Genomic DNA, 19,298 nt, shown 5'->3' with positions numbered 1-19,298 from the left:
TCTGCTGCCTTGTTGCTGGTGCCAGTGTTTCTGATGCTGTCTTCCTTATGCTGCTGATGCTGCTGTTGGTGTTACTGTTGCTGTTTTCCTGGTTCTGCTGCTCATGTTCTTGATGATGCTACTAGCATTCCTGTTGCTGCTGGTTCTTCTGCTGGTTCCATTACAACTGCTGCTGCTACTGGTATATTTTTTACGCTGTTGCTGTTGCTGCTGTTACTGCTGTTACTGCTGGTATTCCGGTGTACATTTCTGCTGCAGATGCCTTTCTAATTTTTATAATAATATTTCTGTTGATGCTGCTATTGGGTAGAACACATTTCTGCTATTGTTAAATCCAATAGCTAGGCAAGTCTTCAGAGTTCAAGCAGCAATAGTCTAGCTCAGGAGTTCTGAATATTGTTATGGTATAGATCCCCAGTACACGTTCTATAACGTGTTTTCTAGAACGTTTATTTACTACTTATGTCGGCAGGATCGAGCAGTTAGCTCTTGGACCCTGCCTTTCTAACCGTCGATTGTTTATCGTACTGACATCTGACTATTTTCCTCTATCATATTTACTATATATATATATATATATATATATATATATATATATATATATATATATATATATATATATATATATATATATATATATATATATATATAATTTCTCTCCAACACTCACGCACACACACACACACACAGAAAGAAATAGGAGAGTGACATGACTCATAAACAAGAAATATCTAGTGTGAGAAAATATCTAAAATAGATGTAAAAAACTGTAAATGAGACAGAAATGTGTGAAACATTTCCTGCGTGTGAGAGTATTCAATAAATGTCGGAAACTCGAAGGGAAGATTGTAGTAGATAATTTTATTCATAATTTCGTAAGAAAAATTATACAGTAAACGGAAATGAGAGGGAAGGGATTCGCTGCAACAGACCACCGACAGAAGGAACCATCGGGCCCAGGAGCTGACGTCCTATCTTTTATCTCAAAACAGTGAGTAAAAATGGTCTAGTACACAGACACACACTTCCACTCCCCAACCCTCGTCGCATACACAGAACAGCTTTAAAAAAAAACAGTCAGTAGCAAGCAAGGGGTGTGAGGCAGCTTTTACGAGACTGGCAGCAGACTGGCAGCAGCCTGGCAGCAGACTGGCAACCAGTCATGAACCGCAGAGCAAGAAAGCTGCAAGGTCTGTTTTCTCTGAAAGGTTAATTGTGGCTCATTTTCTTATCTGACAGTGACCAAATGGCAACAAAAGAACGACACAAATGGTAAATAGCAGAAGTTCCTTAAACACCCGCTCATAGGTGCCTGAGCGCATGTTTATAAAGCTTCTCGGAAATAGGCTAAACATTGCTGTGTTTGACGATAACACCGTGCTTACCTGAACACCTGTGTGGGAGAGCTTCTATGTCTTAACGTCAGTGGGGAAATGGGTTATATTTCTCTAGATAGTAAAGTCTATAATTACTGCTATTAGCAGTTGCGATTATACAGAAAGTCTCTATAATGGGGCTCACAACTAGATACCCAACCCCCCACATCTGAAAATAAAGAAAACGACGTTTATTTCCAGATATGTGGGTTGGGTGTCAATGTGTGATTATAATACATACCCTAACAGAACCAGGCAATATTTTAAGACGTTTCCTAGCAAGTAAAATTATACCAAAAAGCCTACAAAACAAAACATAAAAGTATTAAATCACGTGGAAAAAAAAGACCCGGAGTTCAGGTTAGCCGCACACGTCTCGCACAAGATTAGCTGAGAGGTCTTTTGTCTTGGGCGAGAAAATGAATTAATTAAAATGGTAGAAGCGGACAGGAAGATCCATGAAAGTGGCAGAATAAACGAAGGAGCCGGGGAAATGGCTCTTTTGCTGGCTCGGACAGGTGTTGTGGGCATCTAAGACCCTCTTCGCATCCCTCCCCAGAAAACCCCACCTACCCTTCCTGCTCGGGCCCCGCCTCAACATGACACCTAAACGTATGAAGATCTTTTCTCCTGCCAGTCCTCACGTCGCTTCTGCTTACATAGTCCCGCTTTCCTGCTTATTCTACTGCCTAGTTGACCCCTGTCTCTGCTCCCTCCTTTCCCTCTTGCCTCTGCCTTTTTCTCCTTCTGATTTCCAGCTTTAGTGGGCGTTGTTTTGCATCACGTCCACTTGGTAAATGGCCTCGATCTTTATACAAATTTCCTGCATGTTTCTCCTGGACTGAAGTTGCTGCTTATCCTCCCAAGACCTGCTTGACGCCCCGAGACATCCTTCCTCCTTCCCTTGTCTCATTTCCTCCTTTAGGTTTTTTTCCATTTGTCGTTCAACCCGTTACAACCTGTTGATGATGATAATTGTGGTGGTGGGCAGTTAGATGAATTCGCACGTATCATATGGACCTCGTGAACAAATGAGAATTATTCTGTCGTGAAAATCGGTCGCGAGATTGGAGTTATGCCATGCTAACAACCCCCATCCATGGGGACTTCATTTCACGGCTTGAAAGGTAACACTCTTGTCGCATATGTCGGTGTTGGAGTAGCGGCAGTGTATTCCTCCTCCTTCTCCTCCTCCCAAAGACAGATTGTGTCAGGAATTTATGATAAATCATGTTCTGAGAGGGGTTAGTGGACCACAACATAGGCTGCTGGGTTTCTGAATGGTTGGCTCGCTGATTGGTTGGTTCACCCAATAGTTAGTTCGCTGATTGGTTAGCTCCCCTGGTTGATTGGTTAGATTAGTTTTTGGTTTTGTATTGGGCTAACTGGTTGATTGACAAACTTACCAGGATTAGTCTTACATACGTGGTATACAAGGTTCTGAAAGATTCCTTAGACAGGTTCCTGAAGGTAGTTATAATGTTAGCCAGCCTCGCATACGCCGCCGATGTTATTCTTTTGATGTGGGCTTCAGGAGACAGGTTCAGCGTGATATCAACCCCTACATCTTTCTCTCTGTCCGTTTCGTGAAGGACTTCATCTCCCATTCGGTATCCAGTGTCTGGCCTCCTATTTCCTCCGCCTAGTTTCATCACCTTACATTTACTTGGGTTGAACTTTAGTAGCCATTTGTTGGACCATTCGTTCTGTTTGTCTAGGTTTGTCTCAAGTTTGTCCCCGAAATCATTTCAAGGTCGAGGCCTGGTCGACGACCGGGCCGCGGGGACGCTAAGCCCCGGAAGCACCTCAAGGTAAGGTAACCTTGCTCTTGATACTTATGCTGTTGTTCGAGTTCTTAGACTTACGATTGTCGTTTCTGTTGCTGCCACAGCGCTGGTCACTCTGAGGCTTCATAAAGAGCTTCTTGGTCGTGGCCAGGGAGAGAGCTCTTGGTCGTGGTCAAGGGAGCTCTTGGTCGCGGTCAGGGGGAGCTCTTGGTCGTGGTCAGGGGGAGCTCTTGGACTTGGTCAGGTGACCTCTTGGTCGTAGTCAGGGGGAGCTCTTGATCATGGTCTGGGAGCTCTTGGTCGTAGTCTGGGAGCTCTTGGACTTGGTCAGGTGACCTCTTGGTCGTTGTCAGGAGGAGCTCTTGATCATGGTCTGGGAGCTCTTGGTCGTTACACAGTGACGCGTTTAACTTGAAACTCTTCTTCAGGTGCCTCTCTTGCCACCTCACATGACAGGAACTTCAGTTATCATTCGCCTACTGACTTTCTAGCTCCCTCTCCCTGCCTCGCCGACGCTCTCCCTCACACTAGTGCTCCTTCTAGTTAACTCACTGACTCTGGCTTCCTCAACTGGTTCTTCCACCGACCTCGTCATTAACTCTCGCTTCCTCTTACTCCCACATTGACCCCTTGCGCTTCTCTGTGTCTCCCACGGTCGGAAATATTTCTTGGGCTCCTCCTTACTCCCACGCACCGGATCAAACGACCCACGCGATCAAAACACGCAAACTGGGGGGAGGTTAACAGTTAACTCAACCCACTATGTAGTCAGTCTTTACGAAGCCTCAGAGTGTGAAATAATAATCAAGTTCCTTGTCGGCGTCTCAGAGATTAAGAAGTGCAGTTGAAATTCGCAGAAACGTACGCGAGAGCAGTTATTCAGAGAGTGTTGTGCACCCAGGAAAATAATTTTTTAGAAATGATCATAGGAGTCCTTCTCTAGACCCTGAAGTGTACAGTCAGGAAACAAAATTTCCACGTAGCTGGCAACATTATAGAAGTAATTCCCGTCCACTCGGCGCATTTTGGGTGTAATTTTCACGTCCCGCCAGCGAACATGTTAATGAAAAAGCTACATTACCGAGTGACTTGTCTCGTGTTATGTCTTTGGTGAGTGTGTATGTGTGTGGTCTATTTATTTTGCTAATTTTTGACAGTAATTTATGGGCCTGTCTGTCTGTCGTGTGTGTGTGTGTGTGTGTCTCTCTCTCTCTCTCTCTCTCTCTCTCTCTCTCTCTCTCTCTCTCTCTCTCTCTCTCTCTCTCTCTCTCTCTCTCTCTCTCTCTCTCTCTCTCTCTTTCTCTTTTAAACTAGGACAAGAGTTCATTAAGGCTGTCAAATTAGGAGCTAGTGAAACTGCAAGCAAGAGCTGTAATCTTAGCTCAGCTGAAGCATCTCGCAAGAGACACATTTATTTCATGAGCTTATTATAATAATTTGCATAATATTAATTAATAATAATTGTATGCATCATTAGGAATAGACTTTATTTAAATCTAAGGAATAATCATATAAGGAACAGGATGAGCCTCTAGCCAACTGTGTGCCAGAGCCTTCATGTGATCAGTTAACCTGATCTCTCCTGTATCTCTGTTTCTCTGTCTCTCTATCTCTGCTCTCTCTCTCTCTCTCTCTCTCTCTCTCTCTCTCTCTCTCTCTCTCTCTCTCTCTCTCTCTCTCTCTTGCTTTCCTTGTCTCTTCCAGCAACTTTTAAGTAGAGTTATTATGGTTTTCAATATATATTTTTTGTACATATAAATATTGCTATTGGAAATGAAATTACGGCTATTTATTATAAATGTTGACGCTCCTCCAGTCTCAAATAATGTATTTTTTTTCACCTAAATATATATATATTTAATCATATGTAATGACAGAAAATTACAGCATTATTCTTCTGTAATTACCTCAAGTCTTTCCTCCTTCTCCCAGAATCGCTGGTTGTCTTGTATACTTAGTGAAGATCAAATTACTCTTTAAAATCTTAAAATATGCCTCCGCGTTACGTCCTGACCAAGTAAGGTGGTACAGAGTGGCACTAAAGATCCTCGTAGATGACATAGATTCTCCAGACGCAGAGGAAGGTCATCACTAAAAGGTACGCTACAGACAAAAGCTTTGGTTGAAAAAAATCAAGACATGAGATGACGATGAAAGCACTATACTGTCTCCAGAGCTCAAACCGGCAGAAAGGATCCTTGGTGAGCACAAGGAAGTAGACCAGACCACACACTAGAAAGTGAAGGGACGACGACGTTTCGGTCCGTCCTGGATCATTCTCATGTCGATTGTGTCGACTTGAGAAAGGTCCAGGACGGACCGAAACGTCGTCGTCCCTTCACTTTCTAGTGTGTGGTTTGGTCAACATACTTCAGCCACGTTATTGTGACTCATCGCCTGCAACAAGGAAGTAGTTGTTAAAACAGGTATTGGGTTACCAGCATTCTCAAAATTATTATATTGAGAGAAAATTAACCCCATTCTTTCTGATCGAAGTTTAAGAGGATCACTAGGGATACATTACTGTTGAATCGTTTACGAAGGCAAGCAGATTGGTTGAACATTTTAATGCCAAAAGTACTGTACTTCACGTGGCGAGAGCTACTAGAGAGTACAAGCCTACATATTCCGATGGAACTCTCCAGACTCACAATCCGGAAAATCCGCTTCAAGTGAACACGAGGCAGATGTCCACACTAATGTTCAGAGTGACTAGGCGACGCAAATACTGCTTGCTCAATATGTGCTTCTAGCCTGAAGCCTCTGAAGGAATTTGTTACAAGCATCTGGTTAGAGTTCTTCTCTGGATATTCGGAGTCTGTTTCTTAACGTGCCTGTCGATGAGACTATTGCCATGATGATGGACAAGGTTTTCTGAAGAAAAAAATCACTATTTTTTGACATTCCAGAGCGCATTTGGTGGCATCAGTTCCTGAAGTATATAACAGAGATGCGTTTTTCTAGAGCCTTAAATGTTTCATGTTTAAATGAATAGATGGTGTCGCTATGGGATTACCCCTTTGCCATCCTGTTTACGAATCTTTAAAAGAGTATAATTGAAGAGAATGTTGTTTGACCTTTGACCCCTATATTTGATATCTATTACAGGTATGTTCATGACATGTACTTGCAGGTACCTGATAGGAAATACTTGCTATTTCTTTAAGGAAGTTTTCAAACGAAATTCCGTGATTGGCTTCACTTACGAGAAAAATAGTGAAGGCCAACGGCTAATCTTGGACGTAACAGTCTCGGAATAGATTGGCAGCTTCTTCGCTTCAGTTCACACAAACGAAATTTTCACAGGAATGTGTCTTAAGTGCTAGTAGTGAATGCCCTGACCGGTGCAAACGAAGTTTTCATTATTCTGTAGGTCAATTGTGCTCGTTCACACAACTTCAGGTGGAAGCTGGTTGGCGAGGAACTCTGAGGAATATGGTAGATTCTTGCAAAGTATACTAATCCTAATTATAACAATAGTTATGAGAATGAAACTCTCTCTCTCTCTCTCTCTCTCTCTCTCTCTCTCTCTCTCTCTCTCTCTCTCTCTCTCTCTCTCTCTCTCTCTCTCTCTCTCTCTCTCTGGGGTGTGTTGATTGACTGATTGATGAAGATTAAGCCACTCAAGAGGTGGCACGGGCATAAATAACCCCATAAGGGGTATTTTTTTTTTTTAGAGTGTGGGGTGTGTTGGGGAGAGAGAGACATTTAGAGGTGTAACATTGCAGTGTGGTGGAGGAGGAGGAAGAGGAGGAGGAGGAGGAGGAGGAGGAGGAGGAAGAAGAGGAGGAGGAGGAAGAAGAGGAGGAGGAGGTAAGAGTGTAGTAGTGTGTGGTTGATATATTAATCCTCCTCGCCCCCCCCCCCTTGCCTCCCACAATCCAGCAATGTATTACAGCTAATTATAGGCAAAGTATGATAGATTTGTTTTGGAGTTTTGTGAACACGAGTGCATAATATTTAACAAAATACATGGAATAAAATCAAGAAAAATTATAATTCCGGGTCCATTTAATAAGATATTCCAAGATTCATGGTAGAGGTAGCATTGGCACAGTTCCAGGTGGCACCCTTTTCTTCATAATTAATTAATAATTCATTGTATCAGGGGACAGGAAGCCGGAGTGTATATATACACATTAGGCTTATATCGTGATCCCCCCCCCCTTCAAGGTCAAATTACTGACCCCGCCCAGGATGCAGCACCACAACAAATCGACTTACTCCTTAGTACCTTGTTAGTGCTAGGTGAACAGAGCCATTAGGTGAAATGAAATGTGTCTAACCACCGGAATTCTCGATTGTGCGTCGAGAACGGATCCGACTCTACTACCGGGACCCCTTTAAATACCTTTGATGGGTATCTAGATCCACCTGTATAGAACACGTCTCCAATAGGAATTACCAGGGAAAGAAATTGGGTGAAATTGGGTGAGTTCGGCTCTAAGCGTTTCTTCTCCAAATGCAGACGAGGAGTCACAATAACGTGGCTGAAGTATGTTGACCAGACCACACACTAGAAGGTGAAGGGACGACGACGTTTTGGTCCGTCCTGGACCATTCTCAAGTCTCTTCTCCAACATTGGGTAAGGTCTTCTCTAAACATCTCTTCTCCAACACTGCACATCCTGACGGATCCTTCCATTGATGGGGACTGATATAATGTTTCCAATAAAAACTACAGTGAATTTGAGAAATAGATTGAGCGCTTTCTAGGAGCGGGGAGCTTAATCATGGTTGGTTGTGTATGTACTCCAACCATAAGCACGGTTAGAGTACACAGGGGCCAACCGGATGTTGTCAAGCAAAATGTAATGTTTATCAACAATTCTGCAACACTATCAAATGAAAACAAACGCTTGTGGGGGCCAAGGAACCATAAATTTATACACCGTATGATGCAAAAACTATTGCTTCACCCCTTGTAAAGCTTGTAAAAAACATATTTCACAAGTAGCAACATGTTGTATCATGCAATAGAAAAAGTGCAAATGCAACATTCTAACACTGTAATTGATGCAACAACAACAACAACAAAATAATAATAATAAGTTGATGAATTAAAATGAAAGAAACAATAACTTATATTTTGATTGTCAAAACAATCCCAATTACTAATTTTTATAACAATAACACAGAGAGAGGTCACGACCCAGCAGATGTTCTCCTGCACCTCCTCACAAGGAGGTGGAATGTACCTCGATTGATTAAGATTAAGCCCTCCCCTCCCCCCCCCCCTTCAAGAGGTAGCACGGGCATGAATAGCCCGAAAGAATGTACATCAACACTTCTCCACAATCAGATGGGATTACATTGAAAGGTATTTTAATGTCTTTAAAAGCCATTTGGCTCACCTCTCTCACAAGTTTAACGGAGGGATGGTCAAATATACCCGGGCTTCGTCACGAATATATCCATGGAGCCGGGAGCCGGTCGGCCGAGCGAGGGAGCCGGTCGGCCGAGCGGACAGCACGCTGGACTTGTGATCCTGTGGTCCTGGGTTCGATCCCAGGCGCCGGCGAAAAACAATGGGCAGAGTTTCTTTCACCCTATGCCCCTGTTACCTAGCAGTAAAATAGGTACCTGAGTGTTAGTCAGCTGTCACGGGCTGCTTCCTGGGGGTGGAGGCCTGGTCGAGGACCGGGCCGCGGGGACACTAAAAAGCCCCGAAATCATCTCAAGATAATCTCAAGATGGAGTCTTCAAGCATACCCGATCTTGGCTCACGCAATATAACCACTTCATACCATACAATATAACCACCGCATACTCAGGCATACCTAATCTGGATCACGAGTATAACCACAGCCTTTAAACATACTCGGGTTGCCTCACAAGTATAGCCACGGCCTCCTCAAGCATACCCGGGCTGGCAGTATCACTCGACATATCTTAATGATACATAGAGAAGCTTGCGCGTGTCATTCATTATGTATTCATGTGACCTTAACGTTAAGATTATATTTTTATTCATAGACTGTGTGTGGGATGCACTCTGAATGGTCGCCTTCTACCACTTGATGAACACTGTGTTCCACTCACCTGGACTCTGGGAGACTCGAACCGTAGACCCCCACGTCATAACGTAGATCACTAATTCCTCTGAGCTTCAGTAGTAATCAGGGGAAAAAAATCGAAAATTCCAATTTGGCAGCAGGATGCTGCTTCTGGAAACTTTCCTTATTAAGACCACTCAATAGCACATTCGATACAGCCTCATCCTCACAAACGTGGCGTCCATGGTTCGAATCCCCTAGAGCCCAGGTGAATGTAATGTCTATTACTCACTTCCACAGGTGATTGGATCTGTAGATGACATTTTATAACACTCTGTTTCTCACATTTCTTTATGATGTTCCTGGAGCTAGCACAAGACCCCTAAGGAGGAGAGATGGTTCGATGCTTCTAGGGGGGTGAGGCCCCCAGGACCTCAGCAGGAGGCCCTAGAGCAATCATGGTAGCAGGAGGCCCTAGAGCAATCATGGTAGCAGGAGGCCCTAGAGCAATCATGGTAGCAGGAGGCCCTAGAGCAATCATGGTAGCAGGAGGCCCTAGAGCAATCATGGTAGCAGGAGGCCCTAGAGCAATCATGGTAGCAGGAGGCCCTAGAGCAATCATGGTAGCAGGAGGCCCTAGAGCAATCATGGTAGCAGGAGGCCCTAGAGCAATCATGGTAGCAGGAGGCCCTAGAGCAATCATGGTAGCAGGAGGCCCTAGAGCAATCATGGTAGCAGGAGGCCCTAGAGCAATCATGGTAGCAGGAGGCCCTAGAGCAATCATGGTAGCAGGAGGCCCTAGAGCAATCATGGTAGCAGGAGGCCCTAGAGCAATCATGGTAGCAGGAGGCCCTAGAGCAATCATGGTAGCAGGAGGCCCTAGAGCAATCATGGTAGCAGGAGGCCCTAGAGCAATCATGGTAGCAGGAGGCCCTAGAGCAATCATGGTATCCTACGATACCCTCGGGACGAAGCGACGTATGATGTCCTTGAGGTTGGTAAAGTGCCCCCCTTGAGTTTGAATGATGCCCTTGGGGATGATATAATGTCCTTGAGTCTGCTATGATGCTTTTAAGGCTACAATAATGCCCATGAGCTCGTATGATGTCAGCATTATAATGCCTGGGTTAGCATGATGCCCACGTTCTAGCATGATGCCCCTTGTGGTTAGTATGATGGCTCTATGCTGCCATGAACTCTCAGACTTCGACATAATTAATGTTCCGGGAAATGCTGTAGTTAATTTTAAATATATATCATGAACAATGTGTGTATAAACATTTTCTCTAGGCTAGCATATCATTAATGAAGCAAGATATATCACACCGCCTACGAATTCGAGTATAACTGAGATGGGCATATCCAGTACATTAATTTTTTTTATAGATCATGTTGGAGTGAACCACATAGGTTCACTCCAACATGGCCTTTCACAACATGAACCACATAGGTTGACTTCAACATGGTCTATAACAACATAAACCACATAGGTTCTCTCCAACATGAGTGAACCAACATCAGTGACAACATAAACCACATAGGTTCACTCCAACATAGTCTATAACAACATGATCTACATAGGTTCCACATAGCTCACTTTTCAAGTGATACATTCCTGAGTCGCTGGATGATATCTAGGTAGAATAATATAATATATATATATATATATATATATATATATATATATATATATATATATATATATATATATATATATATATATATTTATATTTATATTTAACCACGTTTAGTAATTGAAGTGATTTTATTTCAACTCTTACTGCCACCGTCTAATCTATTGATATTACCTTGTATGAGAGATTTTTATTTAATTTGGCTATATTTTTGTAGCTATATTCTTTAGCTACATTATACGAATTTAAATGTTGCTGATTTTAAGGCTCGTAATTGGACTGGAAGCCCTAGCAATATTTTGTATACATGTGAATACAGCAACAGACGACTTCTGCCTCCCGTTAACAGGCTTTGTTAACGGGAGTTAATAGGCTTTGTTTTTCACATAGCTCATCGTCACTTACCTGCTTCCCTGGAACGCCACTTGTAAATCAATTAACCAGGTACCCAATTACTGGCTGGGTGAATAGAGGCAAAGAGTTAAGGATTGACGTCTAGACAATCCTCCCTGGCCAGGACTCGAGCCTAGACAAGGCACTCGCGAGGCGAGTATTTGACCACTGCGTCACTGAGGCACTCGGAAGGCGCACTTCGGGCGAGGGGTTCGATAATATTAGATTGATAGCCTTAGAAGTGCTACGATTATAAATATTAGAAACTCATCAGAAATATTTTGATATAATAATGCTATTTGTATCGAGATCTTCTGTGCCACGTTCTCTCGTCCTCTCCATCCTTGTGTGTGTGTGTGTGTGTGTGTGTGTGTGTGTGTGTGTGTGTGTGTGTGTGTGTGTGTGTGTGTGTGTGTGTACTCACCAAGTTGTGCTTGCGGGGATTGAGCTCTGATTCTTTGGTGTCGCCTCTCAACCGTCAATAAACTGATGACAAATGATGTGTGTATGTGTGTATTCATCTAGTTGTGCTTGAGAGAGTTGAGCTCTGGCTCTTTGGGCCCGCCTCTCAACTGTCAATCAACTGGTGTGAAGAGGCCTAAACCTAATGGGATCTATCATATCTAAATATGAAATTGTGTATGGAGTCACATACACAATCACTTCCTAAGGGATTCCATTTGTAAACTACTCTGACACTGAAGAATTTTTTTCTAATGTGGCTGATTTGGGTACTCAGGTTCCCACCTGTGCCCCCTTGTTCGCGTTCCACCCATGCTAAATAATTTGTCTTTGTCTACCCTGTCAATTTCTCCGAGAATTTTGTAGGTGGCGATCATGTCTCCCCTTATTCTTCTCTCTTCCAGGGACGTGAGGTTTAGCTCCCGTAACCTTTCCTCGTAATTCATACCTTTCAGTTCTAGGACTAGTTTGGTGGCATACCTCTGAATCTTCTCTAATTTTGTCTTGTGTTTAACTAGGTATGGACTCCAGGCTGGAGCTGCATACTCCAGGATTGTGTGCGTATTTACTATTCGCATCTGCAAAATCGAGCTATTAGCTTTTGGACCCCGCCTTTCTAACAAATATATTTTTCCACTATTATGTCTACTATATATATTTCTCTCTAACACAGGCACACACACATCCCCAGGAAGCTGGCCGCAGCAGCTGTCTAACTCTCAGGTACCTATTTACTCATTTGGCTCATTTGGGCACTCAATTTCCACCTGTGTGTGTGTGTGTGTGTGTGTGTGTGTGTGTGTGTGTGTGTGTGTGTGTGTGTGTGTGTGTGTGTGTGTGTGTGTGTGTGTGTTTGGGTGTGATACTAGCCACTTACTCATATCATAATGGGAGCCGCTCCGCTGCCGGATTGACGTGTATATGAATAGCGATGACAAGGAGCCAGATAAGGCGTATCACCAGACGCAACGAGACAGGACACAAATTATTCTCATACGGTGGAACTTGACAGGTATATCGAGGGGTCGAGTAGCCTTCCGGGTGACAGGTATGACGAAGAGTCGAGTAGCCTTCCATGGGACCGCTTGTCGTAGCTACCCTCCTCACCTGACTGATGATCTCTGCTATCACTGGTCGAGAGCTCATGTGACTGGTGTCTAACTGATGTGGCTGGCTTAGAATTGTGTTTACGACCGATTTAAACCTCTGGCATAATTAGTTTAATACTCTAACTTGCTTAGTGCTGCCTGCTGTAACTATGGTTTATTGGGTGAGAATTATTTGCTGTGGCTGGATAAAAGTATTCAGCAATGCCTGTAACAAGAGTTATTTGTAGTGACTGGTTATCGGTTAAGAACCATGTCTGTCGTGACTGCTTTTAAACCGTGTCTTCCTCGACTGTGTCTGATTAAGTGTGAGTGTGTAAGCTTTGCCAGCAGTGACTATCTACAGATATCCCATTATCGAGCCTGCTTAAACCAGTAACTGACTGGTTTATGGCCAGAGTGCTACGGTTACTCAAATAACTTTATCTGCCGTATCTTCTGATTTTTTTTTAAACGTTGTGACTGTTGGTACGTGGTCTGGTACACCATGCTGAGGGAAAGGAAACATTTTTGCCTTATCGGAGTCCTGTGACTGACACAGTGACGGATCTACATTATCTTCAGTGCCATTGTTTACCAATATTATTAGTTACATATAGCGAAACTTTTCAAGAGTTTAAATTGTTTGTTTTGTGTATTATTTATGCCAGTTGTTTATTTTAAGCAATTTATTCCTCTTTTATCATATTTGCTCTGTTCTAAAGAGTTGGCGTTTCTATCCATCGGATGACTTGTTAGTAAGGGTGTGTGTTTCCCGTAGACTTGTTCGTCTCCTCCTCTTGCCCTAAACACATTTTTAGCATCCGTGTAGCTAGTTTTTGACCCCTTCATATAGTCTAGGATAGCTGCAACAAATGCACATATACCTAAATGTATTGTCCAACTCTGCATCAAAAGTTTGCCTGTGCAGGCTATTTAATCACAGGGTCCTTACATGACTCGTCATCCGGTATAATGTGGACTGTTTGACACGCTTTGTACCCCATTCATATAATCTAGGATAGCTGCGCAGATATACCTAATTGTGTTAAAGGAAAATATATATACCCACCCCCTGCAGGTGGGGTGTATAAATATTGCCTTGAGGGGATGTCTTAACCATCCTCCGCGATGGGGGATTAGAGTATCACACAATTCTTGACACGAAGTATGTAAGTAGTCCAGACCTGCTGAATTATTGACTAGGAACCAACGTTTGCTACTAATAATAATAATAAAAATAATTGGCATCTCTTCCTCGAGCAAACCACAAATGATAATATTTTATTTATTTTTTATATCATTTATTTAACTGGTATTTATATTTAGACAGGTTATCCATATTTTTTTCACGCCAATATTTTCTCGCATTTTTCTTCGCTTCTAAATATGATCATGTGGTGGCATACCTGTCTCATCATGTGTCTCATTGTTCTTTTTTTAATTCCCTTCATGTTTATATTATGTAAATCCTTTGAATTTATTTCGTTAATGTATGTTAAAAATAATAGTTCCAAACATCTGGTACCACCTGCAGGTTTGCATAATAAGTCAAGAGCTTTTCTATATGGATTGCTTTCAATTAATATTACCATTTATATATAGCCATATGCGAAGTCATATATATATAGCCATATACGAAGTCATTTATATAGCTATGTGTGAAGCAATTTATATAGTTATGCTTGAGGTCATTTGTACAACTATGCAGGTCACCTGTATATTGTGGCTGTGTAGTAATTAAATATTGATATACAGTAGCTATGTAAGTTTATAGCTACGTATTAATAGCCATACATTTATATTAGCTATTGGTGTAGTTAAGTATTAATACAGCCATATTTAGAGATATGTAAATAAATAATCATTTAGTAATATAGTAGAGTATTCAAGTCTTTTATAATATATATATATATAATATATTTATATATATATATATATATATATATATATATATATATATATATATAATATATATTTATATATATATATATATATATATATATATATATATATATATATATAATATATATTTATATATATATGTAATATATATATATACATATTAATAAAGCATTGTATTAACTAACACATCCATATATTTATATACCAATGCCGTAATACTGTCACGTATAGATATAATGTAAGCAATGTTATGTATTGCTATACAGTAGCCTTGAATAGTTATATGTGTATAAATATAACTGCGAGATACATATGCATTATTTTACACATGCAGTTTTATAAGACTTGCAGTGATATAGTCACGCAATGCTATGTTTGTTACCAAAGATCTATGGTTTAGTTAGGCAATATTTCTAGGGTTATAGCATATAACCATATATGCTATATATGGTTATATGCTATATAGGGTTATAAAAATATAACCATGCATGGATATATTTTTTATAACCTTATACATTGATTTAACTATACAAATTAATCATGTATATTCTTTAATTCTCTTGATACGTATTTCTGAATAGTGTCCTCAATATATATATATATATATTTGCTGAGCTCTCGTAAACTGCATAAGTGATTAGTATAGTAGGTATCCATCAGTCTCGGGGAAACTATACACTCTGGTTGTCGGCCTGTAGTGGCCAATTATTTATGTAGTATACATCAATGTATACCATGTGTATATTTATATAGAATAAAGCATATGTATATATACTAGTTCGTGCATTTCACTTATTTAATTTCCATAATAAACGAAACACATTTTTAACCATATGGAAGTCTAAAGATCCTGTAGACACGGGGAGCACGTAAATGAAACATAATAGTCAAGATGTGTTGCTTGAGTAGATAATGACAGGGAGGACTTTAAGCAACAGGCAGCCTTCCCTCTTTCTTAATGTAATGCAATAAAACCAACTTGATCTGACTTTGCTTTCTTTATTGCGTGCAATTGATATAGATATATATATATATATATTTATATATATATATTTATATATAATATATATATTTGTGGACAATAGCAGTGGTAAGTTAATTTAAAGGTACATGGAAAGTTGCACATATTTCTCAAATTGAGCAGACTAGATATGTTCTTTGTGCAAAACAGAACAATTAGTTTAAGCATTTGAAAAATAGTCATTTAACTCTTTGAATAAGCCTATGTGGGGGAAAACACTGGTGCAATCTTTTCAGACTTCAGAACCTTGTTCCGACATAAATTAATAACAAGAATCACGTCTCTGAACTTCATTAAAACCTTCAAAACTTTGGTTGAACTTTTTTTTTTTTTGAGGAGCTTTGGTGCCTAAGTCTCAAACACATCAAGTTACCCTTAAGTTTGAGCGGGTTCGTCTTGAACTCCGCCTCCACATCGCTGGCACATTCATTCCAAGGTAAATCAAAACCATGAGATTTCTCTTAGAAAACTCATATATTTTAATAATTAGGCATAATTCCAAATAGCTTTCATATACATATTCACCACTGAGAAAATATTTACAGGATATTATGTACAAACTTAGGCTATCACAGTCAAAAAACAAATTAAATAATTATGCACAAAAATATTCGCCGCGAGAATTCCATTGCAAACTTTTTTGCCATTTTCATTTTCAACAGTTACAAATTCCTGGGCGAGATTTTTTTGTGCGGGGTCTTGGAGAGGTCTCGCAGGCGGCGACGGAGGTGATGTCGAGGCGACAACTGAGAGAGTTACACTGGTGCCACCCCGGCCGCGCACCGCCAGGAGGGGCGCGTCGCTCCCCTAGAGTTCCACAGCGCCTCTCCCTCCTCCCCCTCCCTTCCCCCCTTCCCGCTATAGAGCCGGCGGCGGCCCGAGTGCCACTTCACTGGCTGCAGAGCAGATGCTTTGGCACAGTCGCCTCGAGGGGCAGGTCTTTTTGATTATAGCACCTGATATGAGTTTCACCAGCACGATCTCCCACTTACACACCTGCCGGAGCTGCGAGGCTTCTCGGAGGCTTCACTAGTTTAGGAGAGTGCACATCAAAGGGGCGGCCTAGGGTAGAGCCCGGCGTAGGGGGAAGGATAACCGTGAGGGTAAGCCGACAGGGCAGAGGCGTATGGGGAGAGGCCGGGCAGCGTGGGTGTGAGTGAGGTGGGCTTGTTATACGGGTGGTACCTGCTGGCGGTGAGGGGTGAGAGGGAGGGCGGAGGGTAGGGCATGCCAGGCCTGGAGAGGGCGTGGGCTGACCCCAGCAGGGCGGCATGGGCGTGCAGGGGGCTGGAGAGGAGGTTGAGGGAGGTGGTGTCGGCGGTCATGTTGGTGTGAGTTCTCAGGTGCTGGAGCAGCTCCTCCGAGCTGGAGAACCGCTTCCCGCAGTAGGTGTCGCCGGCTATCCAGTTGCAGACGTAGGGTCTGGGCGGGCCGCTGAGGAGGGAGGAAGGCTGGTAGAGGGAGGCGGCGGCAGCGGCGGCCACAGAGGTGGGCGGCAAGATGCTGCTGGCTGGGGTCAGCGACGACGAGGGTAGGGACGACAGGCCGGGCAGGGCACTCAGGGCAGCTTTGGCCTGCTCACACTGGGTACACGACGGAGGGCAGGCGCCGCCTGACTGTAGGAGGTGGTTGTTCTGAACTGAGTAAGGGCAGCCGGTGCAGTACGGGTCGCGGCACACGGGCACCACGGCCTCGCCTCCGCCTGCAGTTTTGACGCGTGTGTAGGTCAAGTAGGGCGAGGCCAGGATTGAGGGAGACAGGGCGGTGGTGTGCAGCCCTGCTGTGGAGTAGAGGGCAGCCGCGGCGCCAGGGTAGACGGAGGCCAAGGTGGAGGGCAGCCCTGGCAGGCCGAGGCTGGGCATGAGGCCGGGGTGGGCACCTCGCAGCGCAGGGTGACTCTCGAAGCCAGGGTAGCCCGGCGGCAGGAGCGAGGGCATGCCAGTCCTGTAGGTGCCCAAGGGTACGTCTTTAGGGTGGCCGGCCAGCACCTCGAGGCCCGACCTGATGATGGGTGTTGTGGAGGCCGAGGACGTGGCCTCGATGCTCCGACGCCCACTCTCCTCCTTAGTCATGCCTCCTGAGGACCCGCCTCCGTTGCTCGAGTTGGAGGGCGACCTGGCACTTGAGGGCTGGCTGGCGGGGGTCTTCCTCCCGGAGGATTTCTCCTCGTTGGCAGATTCCTCCGTCATGTTCTTCTTGGTGGCGCTCTCGTAGGGCTTGAACGCCGGAGAGCGGCGGGTGGAGTCCAGCGGCGTGGGCGTCGACTTTTCCTTCTTCTCCTCCTCCTTCTTCTTCTCAGAAGGCAGAGGTTTGGAGGAGTCTGCTCCGATCTGGGAGCATGTCTGCGCCAGAAGCGCGAGGGGTGACTTTTTGGCGTCCAGCTGCAAAAAAAGAGAAAATGTTTCGTTACTCACTTGTTCTTACTCTTGTGGCGCTGTTAAACAACACATACTTTTGGAAGATGCGATTTTCACAAAATTTTCCAAAGAAATGTTAAGAAAATTAAACTTTTTTTTTAAAATAAGACCAAATATTCAATTAAAACAAGTATTTTGCTTCGGCATTGGTGATGACTAAGGTTAACAAGGACGCACCGTCTCGCACAAGCATCACACATGTAAAACGGTTTCCGACTGAAGCTGGATATAGACACACGAATGTACTAAGTCCCCAAAATTGAGAAACCCCACAGACGGTTGTCTTACCGTGGTGGGTAGTGGAGACAGGTAATCCGGTTGTAAATATTGATTACTGCCTGCAGTCAACATCCCTTTGGACTCGAGAACCACCATTAGCACAGTATTTTTGTAAGCACTAGATTCTGAATAAAAAAAACAAGTCAGCACTTCAGCACGAGCAGCTATGAGTCCCACTTCCGAACACGATGGTGTCTCTACTGGTACTGAGCTGTTGGTCGGCCGCGTGAGATCCACTCAGCTCCGTCGTGACGTCACAGTCTACACTCCTGACGCTGCCGTCGACACACACTACCGTGGCCCGGACCACTCGCATCGCTGGCAGACGTACGATTATTTAAGTTATTTTATTTTCATGTTATGATAAATAGTGTGGAAATGTATTTTAATTAAATGCTTCAAAATGTCATTGCATTTCTCGCATGAAAAGATTTAAGTTCCGAAAACGTCAATTATGTCTAATGAATAACATATTTCTTACTGAATTTCATGCTATAAGCTACATGTGGACATTATTTCATGTTAAATGGTCCCTCTGCTGCAAAGTCTGAGTTTCAATACCATTTCCAAGACAGTTTCAACATCCCCACTACCAGGTCCCAGCCTCCCCCATCACCACTACCAGGTCCCAGCTTCCCCCATCACCACTACCAGGTCCCAGCTTCCCCCATCACCACTACCAGGTCCCAGCCTCCCCCATCACCACTACCAGGTCCCAGCTTCCCCCATCACCACTACCAGGTCCCAGCTTCCCCCATCACCACTACCAGGTCCCAGCCTCCCCCATCACCACTACCAGGTCCCAGTCTCCCCCCATCACCACTACCAGGTCCCAGCCTCCCCCCATCACCACTACCAGGTCCCAGCCTCCCCCATCACCTCTACCAGGTCCCAGTCTCCCCCATCACCACTACCAGGTCCCAGCCTCACCCATCACCACTAC

At 43.5% G+C, this 19,298-nt stretch overlaps 2 protein-coding genes across 2 annotated transcripts; both read right to left on the bottom strand.

The window, feature by feature from the left end:
• Positions 1-9,568: 9,568 nt before the first annotated feature.
• On the bottom strand, positions 9,569-10,105 carry LOC123747244 (uncharacterized). The gene has a single exon (XM_045729280.2). The coding sequence runs from the start codon at positions 10,103-10,105 to the stop codon at positions 9,569-9,571; it is 537 nt and encodes a 178-aa protein (XP_045585236.2).
• Positions 10,106-16,114: 6,009 nt separating this feature from the next.
• Positions 16,115-18,572, bottom strand: noc (no ocelli). The gene is made up of 2 exons (XM_045729535.2): positions 18,365-18,572; positions 16,115-18,040 (listed from the first exon to the last, which is right to left on the bottom strand). Exons 1-2 carry the CDS (start codon positions 18,449-18,451, stop codon positions 16,709-16,711), a joined length of 1,419 nt encoding a protein of 472 aa, XP_045585491.1. The 5' UTR covers positions 18,452-18,572; the 3' UTR covers positions 16,115-16,708.
• Positions 18,573-19,298: the final 726 nt, after the last annotated feature.

This window comes from Procambarus clarkii, chromosome 94 (genome assembly GCF_040958095.1).
Source record: "Procambarus clarkii isolate CNS0578487 chromosome 94, FALCON_Pclarkii_2.0, whole genome shotgun sequence".
Taxonomy (NCBI): domain Eukaryota; kingdom Metazoa; phylum Arthropoda; class Malacostraca; order Decapoda; family Cambaridae; genus Procambarus; species Procambarus clarkii.
This window is presented reverse-complemented; position numbering and strand designations above follow the sequence as displayed.